The sequence below is a fragment of the Desmodus rotundus genome, chromosome X (assembly GCF_022682495.2).
Source record: "Desmodus rotundus isolate HL8 chromosome X, HLdesRot8A.1, whole genome shotgun sequence".
Lineage (NCBI taxonomy): Eukaryota > Metazoa > Chordata > Mammalia > Chiroptera > Phyllostomidae > Desmodus > Desmodus rotundus.
Window position 1 is genome coordinate 97,910,620 of NC_071400.1, and position 18,886 is coordinate 97,929,505.

The window sequence follows — 18,886 nt, forward strand, 5'->3', positions numbered from 1 at the left end:
GCCTTGACTGTGGGATTAAGTTTTGTAAACATTGCTATCAGCTTGTCACCACAAGAGCAAATCGTGGCGACAAACCTCCACTATTGTCTATTTCCACATTACATCACAGATGTACTTATGAGTTACTAAAGTGCCACACGTATGGGTGTGGTTCATGAATTCTGACTCCACAGGCTTTGAGGGTTATGCATGGTTTGCAAACACAAGATTTTAATCATCTGAGAAGCACTAGAGCCGAAATCCTGAATATAAAGCATAAACCCTGAGTTCAAGTCCCAAATGACAAGTTTAGTGACCTAGGGTAAGTTACTTAACCTCTGTGTACTTCAGCTCCTCAACTATAGAATGAAGAATAGTAGTACTTACCTCATAGGTTCATTATGGGGACTAAATGAGTTAAGAGATGTCAAATGCTTGGAACTGTGCTTGGCCCATAAGGGCTATGAAGTATTTGCTGTTCTCATTATGGGCACAATAGAAAGTCAGCCAGCACTCACCTCCGGTATACCAGAGCCACAGGCGTAGGGCGCAAAGACACGCACCAAGGAGACAGCCAAGAATGCAAACAGCAAGGCCCACAGGATGTACAATAGGTAATTCAAAATGTAAGCACTGGCACCCTGAACAACAGACACAAAACAAGAGAGAACTGGTGAGCCACAGCAGACCGAGAGTCCCGCCGTCCACTGTGACAGCAGAAACACGGACCAGATCAGGTAGCTTCTGTTTGGGTCCCGTGTCAATGAAAAGCAATGTTGCTTTTATCAGCTCTTGCTACTGCCATACTTGCACCCGCACACACAGCCAGGGCTTCTCCACGAGCAGTTTACACAAGCCTTCCACGGGATGAAATCTCAGTGACCATAGAAACCAGGAAGGAGACTTGCTTTTAATCACCACTTGCGCTAGAGTTAATGAAAGGTGTGATGCAGAAAATTCTGTATTCAAGCCCCTAAAAGGTTTGTTTTGTCCTGTCTACAGTGGATCAGCCTCCCTTTGCTTTCACTGAGGCCACATCTATGGCAGCCATAGTGCCAGTGACTATGAGAACTGCTGCTTAAATGTGTGCCTGGACCCTTGGTGGTCTGCACCCCCGTGTCCCCTGGCAGGACAGCAATACAGAGTCCCAGGCCCTGCCCCAGAGCTGCTAAATTAGACACTCCAGAACAGGTGACTGGCAAAGTATCTTAGTAGGCTCTCCAGAGGGCCCAGTCTGTGGTTCACCACTACACCCTGTGCCCAGACATTCCCACCATAGAAGACCCAGAAACATCCTATGCCACGTACTCCTAAAATGCATTGAGAGATCACTTAAACCACAACGAGATACCACTTCACACCTGCTAAGATAGTGAGAATCAAAACCAGATAATAACAGGTGTGGGTAAGGATGTCAACAATTTGGAACCCTCATACACTGTGGGTGGGTGTGAAATGGTGCAGTCACTTTGAAAAACAGTCTTGCAGCTCCTCAAAAGTTAAACATAGAGTTTCCATATGACCTAGGAATTGTTCTAGTACACGGGCATCAAACTCATTTTCACCGGGGGCCACATCAGCCTTGTGGTTGCCTTCAAAGGGCCGAATGTAATTTTAGGACTGTATACATGTAACTTCTCCTTAACTAGGGGCAAGGAGCTCGGCACTGCCACCAGGCAGAAACAAGGTGCCAGGCTGGATAAAACAAGGTGGAGGGCTGGATAAAACAAGGTGGAGGGCCGGATTCAGCCCGCGGGCCTTGTGTTTGCCAGCTGTGTCCTAGTAGATATATACCCAAGAGCAATGGAAACATGTCCATACAAAAACTTATTCACAAACGTTCAAAACAAAATCATTCATAATAGAGTGAAAGTGAAAGCAACCCATGTTCATCAACTGATGCACGGATCAATCACAAGCGGGCTTCCCACACAATGGAATGTCATTAAGCCATGAAAAAGAACAGACTACCAAAGCTGTTATTTTATTTTTTTTAATTTTAATTTTTATTGTTATTCAATTACTAATTTTTTTTAAGATCATATCTTATTCGTTAATTAGAAGGTATAAAAATCAACCCTATTTCTTCAGGAAACTACTCTTGGTAAGAAAAATAAAACCAAACACAAGACTTTTAGAAATATATACAAGTCTTGTGCACATGAAACAGTAGGGAAGCATTTTTCAACTGAAGCTTGAACAGTAGAGCTAGAAAAAGCGAAGTCGTACCTGTAGGAAGCTGTGGGTGATCATCAGAATAGACCCTCGAAGGTAAAAGTGCAGACATTCACACAGCGCCCAGCAGTGCCCCAAAGCACCTGCTGGACGGCAGGCGTTTCCAATCCAGACCCTGCCCAAAAACCCACCTCTGACTGATTCACCAACAGCTCCGACCATTTCTGCCACAGGGGACACTTGTCCCTGTCCTCAAAAGTGGTCTCAGTGGAAGTCCAGCAGCATTGCTCATGGCTGTACCAGAAGGCAGACAGGCAGATTCCCTCCTTCAAGTCGGTCATCCAGTCGACGGCGAGATCAATGACCCCAGCCAAGGTGCCTGGAAGAGACAGCAAAAGCCACCTAGAGGAATTGCCACATGATGACACTGTAAGGACACACAGCATGGGGCCAGTGCAGGAGCACATCAGCCAGGAAGGCCACACACCAGAGAAGGACATGAACATGCCACAGGCTGCCACACATATAGGAAGTTTCTTCATTAGCCATGAAGTCCCTTGGGTATTTAGGATGTGGGCAAGGCAGTGCCCAGCCCCATGAGATACAAAGGCCAATGATATGTGGCCAATGAAGACATGCAGGTCTTCACTCATCACAAGCCACTGGGGCCAAGCAGCTTGCAGAAGGCATCTCTTACAAATTTCAGGAATAGACTATATGTACCCTACAAAGGATGTAACCCCACAGCATCTTCTGAGGCAGGATGCTGGGGTCACACACATTAAAGTTCCCAGGAAAATGTGACAGCTCGGACAAAATGGAGGCATGATGACTAATAGCCTCATTATTTAAGTAAGGTTTGGCCCCCAAATGGGAACTGAACTTGGAAGATCTCACTTATTAGAACTCTGTGGATTTTTAAAATTATTGTATAAGGGATTGTGGATCTATATAAGTAAATAACTACTTTAAAGGCTAAGAGAAGTAGGATGTAATAGACTATAGAGTAGGCCACAAGGGGCTACCTTGGGTCTCTTTCTGCAATAAGCCAGTGTAGTCTTTTATGAAGGCAAGGAATACTCTCAGCCTACCAAATTTTCCAAACTTTTATTGAATACTTTTTATAATATCACTTCCATACCTGTATCAACACCAAAGGCATCCATGTACCTGCATCAGGGCTCACCTGTCCCTGTCCCTCCCGTTACATTGCAGCTACATGTTGTTCTTAGGAGAATGCCTCAATTTTCAACAGGTCACAGACTTGAACAGCTGGTCTCTTGTACCTCCCCAGCCTCATCGCTTTCCATCACTAACTCTCATGCCTGCGCACTCCACGTTCGTGGAGCCCAGCAGCTCTACTCTCTGCACCATCTTAGGCAGCACTACCCTCCCCGCACCTGGCAATCTCGTATTTATCTTCCAATTCTGGAATTTACATCACCTCCTTCAGGAAGCCCTCCCTGATTTACTAAATTTGGGCTAGGTATTCACCTATCACCATACCTATCATATCCTGATGCCATGATTTTATTTATGTAATATCTACCTAATATATAATATCATTATTACAATATATATGTATACATACAAAAGCATATCTTATTGAGCATTGCTTTATTGTACTTGACAGATGTTGCATATTTTACAAATTGAAGACAAAACCCTCCTCCAGCATAAAGATTTTACCTTGCTTTTATTGCAATACTTGCTTTATTGCCCTATTTGCTTTACTGTGCTAATCTGGAACTGAATCCGCATTATCTCTGAGGTATGCCTGTTTACTCCCACTAGTGTCTAAGTTGGGGTAGGGGGAGATTCTATTGTCTGGTTTGCATGCCACTTGGGGATCGGGCCAGACGTCCATGCCCTGTGTCCGTTCTAAGTGGCCTTCAGGTACACGGTTAGAAAGGTTTATCTATTTGAGTGAAGGAGTGAAATAAATGAGTGAACATCCAAAAACTCAGGCCCATCAGTTGAGCACCAGTCACTATGTCATGCCCTGAGCAAAGCTGACTCAGGTCCCTGCTTTCATGGATGAAGAAAGAAACGCTAAACAAAATAAGTAAATCAAGAGCTCTGTTTGAAGGTGATTAGTACTGCAGATAAAAATAAAAGGGTGGGCAAAAGTAGATTTACATAATACAAATAAATAATATAATAATTAATAAATAAATAATAGTACCAGAATAAATTCTGTGTTTGGTATACTCACGACTGTAAGCCTACTTTTGCCTACCCCTGTAGAGCACGCTACAATGATGTAGATGCTTTGGAAAACAGTGTGGAAGTTGCTCAGAAAGTTAAACATAGAGTTACTATCTGATCAATCAGTTCTACTGTAGGTGTACACACCAAGACTTGCACACAAATGTTCACGGCAGCACAATAGCAAAAAGTAGAAGCAACCCATATGTCCATCAATTGCTGAATGGAGAAATAAAATGTGTTCTATTCAGACAATGGAATAGTATTTGGCAACAAAAATGAGTGGAGTTATGGTACAGCATGGATAAACCCTGAAAACATCATGCTGAGTAAATGAAGCTAATCACAAAAGACTAAATATTTTATGACTCCATTTACATGTTATGTCCAGAGTTGGAAAACCATAGAGAGGCAGAAAATAGATGGGGGGCTGCCAGGGGCAGGGAGGAGGCTGGGGACACTGGGGGTTGATAGCTAAACAGTACAGAGGTTCTTTGAGTGTGATCAAAATATTGTAACATTGATTGTCATGATGGTTGTACGACTCTGTGAATACACTAAAAACCACTGAATTGTATACTCTAACTGGACGAATTGTATGGTATGTAAATTATACCCCAGTAAAGCTGTTACATACATACATACAACACATACATCCAGGGGGCGAGGGGGATGAGGCTCAGACAAGGGGAGGTGTACTTCAAGAAAAGGTGATCAGGGAACACCTCAAGTCAAAGATGACATTTGAACAAAGAACTAAAGAAGGTGAGGGAACGGTCCTGCTGATAGCCAGGGACCAGACACCCCAAATTCCACCACCACTCATTCACTCGTCATCACATTATCCTGCACCCAATCTTCCTGGCTGACTGCTTCTCACAGTGCTGGGAGTTTCAGCTGCCTTCTGTGTATAAAATAACTACGACGCCCTGTGGTGACTTCTGAGAAACACTTTGTTTGTGGAGCAACAGCGACACCCAGTGGTTACTTTTAATAAACGCTCCGTTAATGCTTTCTTTTGTGGAGCAACAGTGACACCCAGTGGTGACTCATAATAAATGCTTCGTTAATTCTTCGGTGAAGTTTTGTTTGGTGGAGCAATAGCGACATCCAGTGTCAAGTCTTTGTAAATGCTCTGCAGAAAAGACTTTTTGGACCTGTCCTTCTCAGAAGTCAGAATATAACGTCCAGGGCACCACTGGGCAATGGGAAAGTCAATGGGGTGCACTTTGCTGTCTTTCCCTTCAAGCTACACCCAGATCAAAAGAACACTTTGGCCACCTTCACTGCTAGTATCCTGTCACGCTTGCCTTCCTCCTATATTCATTTGCTGATGTATCCAGGGGCTAGCCTTTTTCCAGCGGGTTCTTACCCAAGCTGCACATTAGAATCACAGGCGGAGGAGGATAGGAGGAAGTGGGCTTCTTTCCTCAGTGCTAGGACATCATCCCCAAATATACTATTTGAAGCCTCAGGGAGCATTATATGTTTTTAATTCCCCAGGTGATTCTCCCTAAAAGAACTGATGGAAATCAGGTTGATAGTGAAGCTAATTGGTTAATATCAGGTTAAAGACAGCCCAGTCAGACTCTTAGATTAGTCAATAAATCTACACTGTGCTGTTTACTCCAGCAAGATGGCACAAAATCTATTCTGGATTTCTTCATTTCTCTATTCATGTCTCCTTCCTAGGAGCCAAAGATAACGACCCAGCCCCTAAGGTGTCTCACATTGTTTTCAGTGTCTTGGGTTGCTCACAATTCATCCAGGGCCTGCCAGTCTTAGTAGAGGCCAGCCTCATGTGGTATTTTATTATTAGAGATTTTTTTTAATTTTCCATTCTTTCTTGCCTTCTACATAGCCAAGTAGTACAGAATGTAAAATGTGTGCTTTTGATGAAATCCAGTATGGCCATAGACCTTCGTCCTGTGTGGAAAAGCCGGCCAGCTCTCCAATTACAGCTTTGCAACGACAACACTTGGGCCCCACCTTCAGATCGTGCCTTATGGATGACAGATTTTTTATTATTTTTTAAATTTATTTTTAGAGAGAGGAGAAGGGAGGGAGAAAAAGAGGGAGAGAAATATGGATGTATAAAAGAAAACATCAATTGGTTATCTCTTGCACACCCCCATCTAGGGACCTGGCCCACAACCCAGGCATGTACCCTGACTGGGAATCAAACCCACGACCTTTCAATTCACAGGCCTGTACTCAATCCACTGAGCCACACCAGCCAGGGCTGGGTTGGGGATTTTATGTTAAATGTATGGTCATGTATTTTGCAGTCAGGCATTTCAAGCACTAAATTCCTTGCATGGGGTAAAAGAGACACACTCCGTCTTTAGAGTACCAACCCAAACAGCTAGCGCTTTGGGGCTCAGCAGCTCAGCTTTGCCCCGGGAGCGCCCTTCCACGCACCTGCCAGCAGGCCGATGAGCAGCATGACCACCCATCCTGACCAGGCGTCCAGCAGACCCTTGATGAACTCCCATACAGACTCTTTGCTTTTGCTGGTTATCTAGAAACAGAAAGACACAGTATCATCTGCATGCATTTTCTAATTCAGGCTTCCTTGCCTGAAACCTTCCTCAGGAAAGGGGGTGCTTGAGAAAACAAATGTAATTAACCAACCGATATCCCACTACATCCTTCTTTCAGTTACCTACCACAATGATAAAATGGACTTTCTAGTTCAAAAAAGTCACTTACTGAAACAAACTTATTACGTGTGATTTGATCTTTGATTATTCAAAAGCCACTTTGAAGGGAGACATAGATTCAGTGCCACCATTTTGAATAGCATTCTTATTTTAATCTACATCGTAACGCCTCGTTCACAAAAGCAGCTCCTTAAAAAAGATATCACTGACTTCTTTCATTTTCCACGTTCAATGTTAAACACAAGAACTCTGGATTCTCTAGCATGGATCGCACTCACGAGGCAGGTGGATACGTATAAACGCATTGCAAAGCACCCATTTGCCTCCCTGTCTTAACAGAAGCCTACATTCCTCTGACAGTCAATATTTTCAGGCTGCCTCTCCCGCAGCCCCTCCCTTCCTGAGATCCCAGCCTACCGATGACACAGGAGCCTATGTCTGATCTCAATAACTGTCCAATGAAAGGAGGGGAGCTCCTCCAACATGTCTCTTATGACTGCCACCTACCTTTCTGTGTCTGTCAGTGTCCCGTGACTTTTCCCTCAGCCAGTCAATGGTGTGGAAGTCCTCATATGTCCCCACGTCAGGGAATGGCTCATCGAGAAAATCCATCAGGTTTCCAGAGCCGCTCATCACTCGTGCATGAAACCATGCTAGTTACACCTGGGAGAGAAAACCTGTGGTTAAAAAAACAAGCAGGATATGTGCACACACCCGGCAGAATAACACACTTGTACCATTTTCTCATATGAGGAAGAATTATTTCAGCACAGGCATCTCTGCTGTAATGAAATACACACGTGCGCACACAGTCTGTCTTAGCTGATACGGACTGCTGTAACAAAAATACCCTAGACGGGTGGCATTAAGAATGCGAGAGGTACTCCAGCACTGAGTCTCAGCACCATTGTAAACAGTGAAATCACCAATGAAAAGGCATAAAAATGTGAAACATGTGGCACTAAATAGACTGGGAAAGGACGCCTGCTCACAGTGTGAAAGCTGAAACAAGACTGCAGAGTACTGCCTTCTTCAACCTGAGCTAGACACGTGCAATGCTGGAGACTCAACCTTCTTGCCACTGCACACGCACGTGTGTGTGAATGAAGGGCAGGTGCCACGTGCACTGATGTGGGGCTTATGAATAAATTTTAGCGAGTAGGCAAATTCATGAATACAGAACTACAAATAATAACAGTCAACTATACACATTTCTGAAAAATCTCATGTTCTGCAAAAGCAAGGTGTCAAAACGAGAGGGCTGCAGGGACAAATGAGGTTGAAGCATCAAAATCAAATCATTGTAACCAAACCAATAATTGGTTGTCCTGGCAGATAGACCACTCAGGCAGACGGCCTGAGCAACAGTAGAGTGTACGTGCTGGCCACACTTGAACTAACTGGTGGGAGCCAAGGTAATCTGCGGAGGATTCCATGGAGGTGGGCAAGGGGACGGACAAGGACAAGGACGACCTGCCACACAAGCCATGCTGTAGTCTGAATGTTTGTGAACCCCCGCCCAAATTTGTATGTTGAAATCCTGACCCCCAATGTGATTGCATTAGGAAGTGGGGTCTCTGGAAGGTGGTCAGGTCATAGGGGCAGAGCCCCATGAATGGGAATACTGTCCTTATAAAAGAGACTCTAGGGAGCTCCCTTGTTTGTCCCTTCCACCATGTGAGGGCACAGCGAGAAGCCTGTGCCTGGGAAGAGGGTCCTCACCCAACCACACCGGCACCTAGATCTCAGACTGCCAGCCTCCCGATCTGTCAGAAGTAAATATCTGTTGTTTATCAGCCACCAGCCTATGATATTTTGTTACAGTGGCCTGAATGGCCTAAGACAAGCCAAGAGCCGCGCCAAGCAGGCGATGCTCTGCCCTGGGCCAGGAGCTCTGGGTGCACATGCTCAGTTTTCATTTTTCTTAAAATACAGTCAAAAGGGCTCCAACTGCTAGGACAGTAGCAAAGTTGAGGGTTTACTCCTTTCCTGCATAACAATTCCACTCCCACTATTCTGGCTCCTCTTCTCTGAAAAACAATTGCAAATAAACCAAGACATCGGCCATGTTATACCACCATCAGAGCCTGATTACAAATCACATCGGAGCTAATTTGAGAGGAAGAAAATGCTTTGCAGAAGGGCCAGTGCTCACCAGCAGTTAGCAGGAAAAATATCACACTCTTACAAAGACAAGAGGTTGGAATAAGCACTAAATAAAAATTCCTTTGGCAAGGAGTATGGAAATTTGAATTATAGGACGAGAACCACAAAAGTGCTGAATAAAGAGGTGAAGGGTAGTTATAAAAATATTGAAGTGCAGGCCTCTCGCATTGCCTTATGTATTTTTATATCTGGAGGGCTCAACAACGACCTGATGAAACTGCATTTTAATCAAATTGAAAAGTCACTACGGGCAAAGTGGAGTAATCACCTTACAAGCAATAAAGTGGCTATAGTGATTGATTTATCGGCCATCTGCACAACTCAGCTGCCTTAAAACTTTAAAAGTTTGAGGTTTGAGCCATGCCAAGCTGAAACATATACCGGCTGATGAGTGCCCAGGGAAGAATCATGTTGCATAAGTAAGTAGCCACCAATAATAAAAGGGAAAGAGTAAAATTAGAAAGCAAAGATTTCACTCTCGTTTTTACAGAAACAAGATGGTAACAAGCCTCATATTATATGTGGTGAAGAAAACCTCTGATGGGAAAAAGAAGATGGCAGACTGTTGACCCACAAAGGGAAGCCTCCAGGAGAAGGGCTCGGCCTGCAGATGGAAAACTTGCAGACTTGCACACTGTATCAAAGCGGAGTTCACGTTACCTGAGATTCAACCAGATCTCTAGTGAAGCCACAACTGCAGGCAATAATGGCTGAAACAAAAACTCACTCTGCCCAAAAACATCTGGCACAAGCCCATACATTGGAGCGGCGATTTTCAACTAGTGTGCCACAAGAATTTTTAAAACACGCAATAGCTGACGATGTAGTCAGCTAGGGGCACTGACCTCTTTTCCCCTAGTTTGTCAAATAAAAAAAATGACAACAGCTAACACAACAATAGCCGTCCGGTGTGAAGCCATGAAAATTACACCTACTCTGTGTCAGATCAGCAGAAACAGAGTATGTTTTTCGGTGTGCTGCAGAATTTTAGTAATGAGTTTCTGTGCGCACTGAGTTGGCTCTGAGCGCGCTGTTTCCTCCACCTGGGCCAGCTTTCCTGTCCTCTGTTTGAAAAGCTCCTATTCGCCCTTGTGACTCTGACCTGTTTGACCCCATCTGTGGAATGTGCATTAAGTTCTCCAGAGGGAGCTGAGGGCTTCCTCCCTGGCGATCCAAAAGCACGAAAACATGAATATGTCTGGCGTTTTAAATATCTTTTCCTGAAAACTCCTCCGAGTGTTTACATTATTACAGACTATTCTCTTCGTTCAAAAGAAATCCACCTATTCATGACACAGAGACCGTACGTTAGTGCCAGCTCCTTGCACCCCCCGCAGGAACAAGCAAACGTGTTTTAATTAATCAAAATTATTTGTCTCTGCCCCAGATACTGGTTAAGCCCATGGGACTTTCCAGAAATTTCAGAGCTATCTTCACTGCCAGCTCTTTACATCAGCCATTACAAAGCAGAAAATCACTAAAAATAATAATAATACTCTTCTTCGCTGTTGACAAAATTAAAAGTTTGGATAGTCTGTGTGATCATCTCACCCATCGTAAGGTATCATAAAATCTGTGACCCTTACTGCCTGTAACACTTAGAAGTGGGCACCAGACAGTGTGATTCAGAAGAGATCGCTAAATACACACAAATATACATACAAAGAGCAAGCAGCAGCTAAGCAGTGCGGTATGGTAGCAACTGGCCCGAGCCCGCGGGCATGCTCGTCAATGGGAATTCACACCATAGCTGCTACAAAGACTCTGATTTCTCCCCCCTCGGACCGAAGGAAGACAGACATTAGGGAAATGGGGATTGAGCTCGGAAATCATCACAGGGCACATCCAGGACCGAGTTCTCCATAACCTCTTAGTTTGTCCTGTTTTTTGTACAGTTAAAGTTTTAGTAAGCACAAGGAGTAAATCTAACCCATCCATTTTTGTTACATTGCAGAAACTACGCTGAGCTACAACCAGCCAAATGTGGGCGACAGGTCTGGGTTAGCTTGTGGTAAGCATTTTAAGCACTTCTTTTTTCACAAAAGGAACACACCCACATAACCAGCACCCAGATCTAAGAACAGAACACGAACAGTCCTAAAAGCCCCCTCGTGGCCCCTTCCAGGTCCTGCCCCACCCCTAAAGGTACCCGCTGTCCTGACCCTCACACCACAGAGTGATTTTGCCTGTTTCTGAACTTCATATCAATGGAATGTTTTATTACATTACTTAATAAGATCCATCCACATTGTTGAGTGTAATTATCATTTGTTCATTGTCTTGGCTCCTATAACTGCAAATTTCTTCTATTTAGGGCCAGATAACAAATATTTGAGGATTTGTGGGCCATGTGGCCTCTGTTGGGATGACCCAACTCTGCCATTGCCACATAAAAGCAGTCAGATGCAATACACAAAGTAATGACTGGGACTATTCCAATAAAACTTGACTTACGGACACTGACATTTGAATTTCATATAATCTTCATGGGTCACAAAATCTTTTGGTTGCTCTGTAATCATTAAAAACTGTACAAACCATTCGTAGCTTGGGAGTCATACGGACTTGCCTTGGCCTTCAGGGTGATCGGTTGTGGGAATAAATCCCTATGGATTTCCCCATTCTACTGTGGAGGGAAAGACCTTTGCATACCTTTCCACTTGGAACCGTGACATGTGGGCTGCCATCATTTTGCATTTTTTACACCTACTTGTAGATGTGTCATTGTAGGCTTTCCACCGTCCCCTCCTCTCTTGGCCCAGCAGTGACCAGATGCCTTAAGAACCTGACTACCTTTACGCCAGTGTCCCTCTCCCAAACCAGACCATGTCGTCTTATCTGCCACCTTGCTCTCTTCACTGATCCTCAGATGACTTGGGCAGATGGACCAGAAAATCATAACTCAGATTAAAAGACTAAAACTCTCCAATCAGCAAGGAAGGCTGGTCACCACGGGGGTAAGTGCCAGCAGATTCCTTTGCCACCAACAACTCCTCCTGGTTTCAGAAGACTTTCCAAAAAGCTGTCCTTGTCACCTTTCTCCTTTGGAGGTTAGCTGTTTCCCGCAAAGAGCCAGACGGGAACTATTTTCTGTTTTGCGGGCCATACAGCCTCTGCCACAATTACCCCACTCAGCCACGGGCGTGGAAAGCAGCCCCAGAGTGTATGCGTGTGGCTGTGTGCCTGTGACACTGCATTTACAGGAACTCACGGTGTGCTGCGGCTGTGGTTTGACAGCCCCTGCCTTAGGCCAAGCGTGTATCGGACATCTGTGACCTGTCAGGCCCCAGTCCAAGAGACCAGAGGGTTCCACAGACCTACAACCCTCACTGAGCAACAGAAGCCAGCAAACAAAGCCCCATGACCCACTGGGAGAAGGCCAGAGATAAGTAGGCACAGTCACCCCTCACAGCGGTACTGGCAGGAGGGATGATACTACAGAAATGCAACTAAAGGACCTTAGTCGCAATGCATCAACCTGGAAGCTTTGGGAAAATAAAAGGTGGTCACATGCACACATGCACACACACACACATACACACTTGCACATATATACATGCACACAATTTGAGGTTTGTATGATATCCTACAACCAAAAAAGTTTCTCCAATGACTTAGCTATTTAAATGCTGCAAGATCCCAGATACCCTTGGTTCACAAATAAAAATACGACCACACCATTGCTCTATAAACTGTTCACAGCCCACAGAGCTGGAGGTCACCCACAGCAGAAGACCCCATGAAAGGTTTTGGGCCCAGGGAGGAGAGCAGCTGAGAGAGAACACAGAGTTCAGAGCCAGACCTTCGTTAAATGGCTGCTAAAGAAAAAAAAAATAGTTCCCAAAAGTTTCATTTCTCACAGGTTTGCCAGAAGTTCCAACAACAAATCACGAGCAACCTTTACAGACTTGCTCTCCTTGCAACCCACATGGATCATACACAGCACTAAGCTCAGGGGCTGATTGTCTGCTGGCTGCCAGTGCCTTGATGCTGGCGGCTCCTCTGAAGGCCACCATGCTGGGTGCTCTAGGTCTCATCTTCGAGGGGGTGTCATTGCACCACATGGCCACCAGATGGTGCTCTATGAGCAGCTCTTCTGCCTGTAGTAGGTTGGAGCGGCCAAAAAACACAGGCAGGGAATGCCTCCTCCTTTCTCCATGTGCTCCAATATCTAACTCCCACCTCCACTCAAGACACGGCAGGACACCTTCACACCTTTCAGTGGATTCTCTTCCTCTCCCCCCTCTATCTCAAATGGTCCCCCAAATGTACTGGCAACAAAAGAGTCTTAAACACAGCGTGTTGACCAAGTCAGACACATCAGAATACGGTGTGTGATTCCACCTATATAGAATCGTATTGATGATGTCAGGTGTCAGGTGGTGACACGGATGTGGCTTTTACAATCTGTGAAGCCATACATTTAGGTGTTATGTGCTTTTTGGCAAGTTTGTGATACTTTGCAATTTTAAGAAGTGTGAAAGTGTGGCCCGCCCATCAGTAAATGCAGGTTGTTAGGCAGTGTTTTCACGTGCGGTTTCAGCCACCCTTCTTCTGGCGTCACTATTGTCACCTTTCCTCACAGCACAGACTCCTCCCCACTCTTGAGGTCCTTGGGATTCGGGTAGAGGGGGCTATGCTGGAAAGAAAACCCCTGGACATGGGAAGGCATTTCAGGCTGTCTAAAAATGCTCACTTTCACCCTGACTGGCATGGCTCAGTGGGTTGAGCATCATCTCAAAAACCCAAAGGTCTCTGGTTCGATTCCCAGTCTGGGTATATACTTGGGTTGCAGGCCAGGTCCCCAGTTGGGGATATGTGAGGGGCTACCAATAAATGTCTGTCTCACACATTGATGTTTCTCTCCCTCTCTCCTTCCCTCCCCCTCTCTAATAGTAAATAAAATCTTTTTTTTTAAGATTAAAAATGCTCAGTTTGTTTTGAGGCACACTTTTGTTGTGATTTGTTGAGGTTTTTTGTTTCAAGAAGAGTGGGGTGCTCTAACACAGGTGTCTGATAGCAATGTGGGGCGTGTCCTGGAGAGGACAAGGACTTAAAGAGGACAGGAAAGCACTAAGACTGAAAGTGGGGCTGCTGGGGGCAGGGAAGCCCCGGGGCCCCGCAGTTAAGTGCGGGCACATCACCGTGTTTTACAGGTGAACATTCAGCACCTCCAACAGCCTGGCACAATGCCTGCCTATGGGGTACACATGGCACCCACCCAGGGCCACGCAAGTGCAGTGGAGAAAAAGGAAGTTTCTCTTTCCAGGGCTGGTTAACCTGGGAGCCGCAGGAGGGGGAAGGGAGCCAGGCAGCACAGACCAATGAAAATACACCCAGCAGAGGCAATTCTGCCTGCAGGGGATGCTGGGCAATGTCTGGAGAGAGTTGTCACATCTGACAGGGGCACGACTGGCATCTAGTGGATAGACACCAGGGATCCTGCTGAAGCCCCTGAAATGCGTAGGACAGTGCCGTGCAAAGAATGACCCCGCCCGAAATGTCACCAGTGACAGTTGAGAAACTGAACAAACAAGGAAGCGATTCAGAAAGATGCCTTCCAGTGCCTGAGGCCTGGGCAGGCCAAGCCCTTGTGTTCTTATCCAGGGGCGTTCTTATCCAGTTCTTGCCCAGGTGCAGGACGTGAGAGGGGAACTGCTGTACAACTTTCTCAAGAAGTTTCTCTGAAATCAATTTGGATTAGCTGATTAGAACATTACTACAGGAAATCCCTTCCTATACAAAGATTCGGAGTGTTAAACTACAACCCCACACATACAAGAAGCTCAACAAATCCCTATCACGAAAAAAAAAAAAGAATAAAACAACAAGATATATCATGATCGAATTGTTAAACCAGTGAAAAGGAAGATACCTGAAAAGCAGCAACAGAAAAAAGATACGTGCACCAGGACAATTATTCAACTGAAGTGCCTGTGAAATACTTTCCTTCTCTTGTAAAATGCCTCTCCCATCACCTCTTACAAAAATGATCTCCCGCTGAAATGATTCAGGTCAAAAGCTGGGGTTGGCATGCTTTTTTTTTTCAGGACATGGCCTCCCTGCGGTGTTACAGGTCAGATCATGTTCACTAGGAAAACGGGAGATGCTACATAGAAATGCCAGGGGCCAGAAGAGACGGCCAGACATCCAAACTCCATTGGCATTTAGGGGCTACTGCATCGAAGTGTCCAGGCCGTGAAGATGGACATGCAGATGTACATTTTCATGAAATATAGGCAATTGTCCATTAACTTAAAATCAATACACTCAGACTCATCATCAATATGCCCTAACATAGCATCAATATACCCAAACCTTTCATGCAGCTCCTCTCCTGCCCTCGCTGAGAGACAGGACACAAACCAGGAACACCCGTGGAGCCATCAGAGAATGGCGGAGCTTCAGAAAAGGCAAGACTGCGGCAGCCACAGGCTGGGGAGCTGACCTCTTCTCCCAGAAAACTTGGGGCTATTACCAGTTGTATTTGCTACCCATTGCTGCATAACAAGTTAGGCCAGAACTCAGCAGCTACACATAAACATGTGTGATCTTACAGTTTATGTGGGCCAGGAAGTCGGGAGGAGCTTGGTTGGGTCTTCCTGGCTTGAGGTCTCTCAGGGGACTGTGGTCAAACTGCTGGCCCTGTCTGAAGGGCTGACAGGGGCAGGAGGCCCCACTTTCCAAGTGGCTCCCAGACATGCTGGCAAGTTGGTGCAGGCTTTTGGCAGGAGGCCTCAGCTCTGCTCCACCCTGCAGCTCCACAGGACTTCTTAGTGCCCTGAGGACATGGCAGCTGGCTTTTTCCAGATTTCTCTTGTGACCCAGCTTTGGAAGTCATATACCATCACTTCCACAGCACCCTATGGGTGGCACAGGTCAGCTCTGAGTGACCAGGGTGGGAGGGAACTACACGTGGGCATGAGCACCAGGAGGCAGGGTCATCAGGGCCTAGCTTGTCACGTTGCTTTGCCTGCAACCTCACCAATTTTATATTCCCCTGGGATCGTGGAGCCTCCCTTTTTTCAGCACAGACACCTTTAGAATACTGAGGGGCCATGGTTCATTCGCCCCTTCCAACTAATCCTCCAGACCCCAAGCTGGGATCCCCAGGAGGGAAAAGACCAAGGGGTATTGACAGAGCAGATCTCAGTGGCCAAGTAGAGAGGGGCCAAGGGCCACAGGACCCAGGATAGTATCGAGTCCCAATAAGACGGAAGCTGAGAGACAAAGGACATGTAGAAGGAGATGTGAGAATTAAAATTTTTCCATTTCAAAATTTGGCCTGAAGCCAGTAGAGTGGGAAGGGTCACTTCCTCCTCCTCCTCTTCCTCCTCCTTCCTCCTTGGCCCACCTCCCAGGCCCAGGTGCTCTGTGCTCCTTCAGCCCCAGCCGGGTGCCACAGGACTAGGGAGCTGGTGTGGCCCATGACCCTTCCTCTGGGGCATGGTTCCTACGGCTCCAGGGCCATGCAGCTGTCTCATTTTGGAACAGGGTATGTGAATTGGAAAGGGACTCGGGCAAAGTCCTGTGACCTTGGGCGAAACAATGGAGTCCGTGTTGTCACATCCCCACCCCAGGGGGCAGGGAGAAGGGCATGAGGGCTCTGAGTCTCAGAGACTCCTCACCATAATACCAATGACAATGAGTTGGTCTAGGGCATCCTTCTAAGCCTGTCTCCCATATTCAGTCCATAGGGCTGTTGACGCTCTCTGAATGAAATACTGCCACCCTCAGCCCTATGTTAAGCAAACTGAAGCAGAAGAAAGGTGAGGTCACAGGCCCAAGGGTTCCATATCAGAGGCCCCAAAGGCCCTTCTTCCACAATAGCCTAGCATGCCTTGGGGACAAGCAAAGGCCTGCTGGGTTCCCTGTGACCTCCCAGGTGGGTGATGGCTCACACTTCCTTGAAACCACCGCCCTGTTCATCCCCTCGGGCTGCCAGATACAGCGCCAGAGCCTGGATGGCTCAAATAACAGAAACGATGGCCTCACAGTGCCGCAGGCCACAAGTCTGAGGTCACTGTGGTGGCAGGCTTGTTCCCTGGTTCATGCAGGGCTGTCTTCTCCGTGTGTCCTTTCGCAGGGTCTTTTCCCTGGGCCTGTGTGTATGGAAACTCCCTCTTCTTAGGAGGACCTCACTGAGACTTGGTTAGGGCCCCCTCACGACATCATTTTACCTTGACTGCCGGTGCAATGACACTGTCTCCAAATAACGTCACACTCTGAGGGGCTGCAACCTTTACATATGGATTTTGGGGGACACGATTCAGCCCATAACAGCTGCTCTGTGTCCCTTACTCACCTGGAACTCCTGCACACTCACCCCTCATGGACCATTTTCTTCCACAACAATCTCTGTTCTGCTCACGTGGGGTACACCCCCTCGTGGAAAACTCAGGTTTAAACAGCTCCTCATCACTGGCAACTTTTGTAAAGGTTAAGTGCAGGGAGTCATCAAGTACAGCCCTGAGGTGTTCCTCCCACTGTCCTTGGAGCAAGGCCACAGAGGAACATGGCCGCAGGGTGGCTTAACCATATTCTAGCTAGGTTGCCAAGGACAGGGCTGAAATGGCAGTCAATTCATAAGCTCGGGGCCAAAGACGTGCTGGTAGAAGGCATGACTAAGCTAAGAGGAAAAATGACTCATCTGTCATCGAGGAGGTCAGCCCTCCTAACTATTAACCACAAAGCCTTTCTAAGCAGCCAGCACCTCCAAGGGTTACAGTGCAGGGGAAAAATAAGTTTCACATTTAGTCATCTACAGCCAGAAAAGAAACGAAGAACCAAAAGGCAGGGAAGCACAGTCAGCCCATAGACAGACGTAAAAACCACTGCGTGGGCACAAGGGAAAGAGGCCTGGCCACCGCCCAGGCCACCATGGCCACCACGGCCACCAAGGCCACCAAGGCCAACAAGGAAGGGGGAGGAGCAGAATGCAGCCACTTTGGGCATGTCTCCCTCTGGCCAAGCCCCAGATCCACCCTGGGCATTGGAGTTGCTGCTGATGGGAGGGTCCAGGGCCTGGCCTGGTCCTCCCAGATTCCCCTGAGTGACTTCAGTCCCCTCTCCCAGGGAAGGCTCTGGCCTGGAGCTTTCATCAATCCAACCAACAGCCGGGCTCCCTGCTCCTGATAACCACAAAAAGACCAGCATGACAGGAAGCAAGTGAGAAAAGCTGCAGAGGGACATAGGTCCAGGAGGAAGGAAATCCAAGATGACCATGCCTGCCAAGGGGAGGGGGAGCTCAGGTCAGGCCCCAATGGCCCGGGAATGATCTGGGTGGGCCAGTAAGTGGCCTAAAGACTTAGCCCTCAGGCCCTGAAACAGCCATCTCACGGAATGTCCTGGGCTCAAGGGGCAGTAATAAAGCTGTCTGCAGGCAAAACCATGACCCCAACAACCATGGCCACCCAACTGTGCCCTGAGGACTCAGGTGACTTCATCCACAACAGGACAGGCAGAGGGAGACATTTCTATTATCATATGGAGGACGTACATGCCAGTTCCTTTGCTGTCCCTGTGGCCACGGTCCCTCAAGGATAATGCTGCCCTGACCTGGGGCGAGAGGCCCATTTGGAAACAGGGTAATTATAGGAGCAGAATCCACCTCCTTTGGTGGTAAGGCCCCCCAGGTGCCTAGCACAACATTGCTGCTAAGTAAGTGGGAGGCACAGGCCAGCTCACTGCTCACC

At 46.8% G+C, this 18,886-nt stretch overlaps 1 protein-coding gene across 3 annotated transcripts in view; it reads right to left on the bottom strand.

The window, feature by feature from the left end:
- CLCN4 (chloride voltage-gated channel 4) overlaps nucleotides 1–18,886 on the bottom strand; it is a 51,297-nt gene that overhangs the window by 25,550 nt on the left and 6,861 nt on the right. For all 3 annotated transcript variants that reach the window (XM_024569809.4, XM_053917297.2, XM_024569808.4), the window contains exons 3-6: nucleotides 7,533–7,688; nucleotides 6,784–6,883; nucleotides 2,346–2,533; nucleotides 498–620 (exon numbers count right to left, since the gene is read on the bottom strand). In XM_024569809.4, coding sequence (XP_024425577.1) covers nucleotides 498–620; nucleotides 2,346–2,533; nucleotides 6,784–6,883; nucleotides 7,533–7,658 — 537 coding nt within the window. In that variant the 5' untranslated portion in view covers nucleotides 7,659–7,688. The remainder of the gene's footprint in view (nucleotides 1–497; nucleotides 621–2,345; nucleotides 2,534–6,783; nucleotides 6,884–7,532; nucleotides 7,689–18,886) is intronic.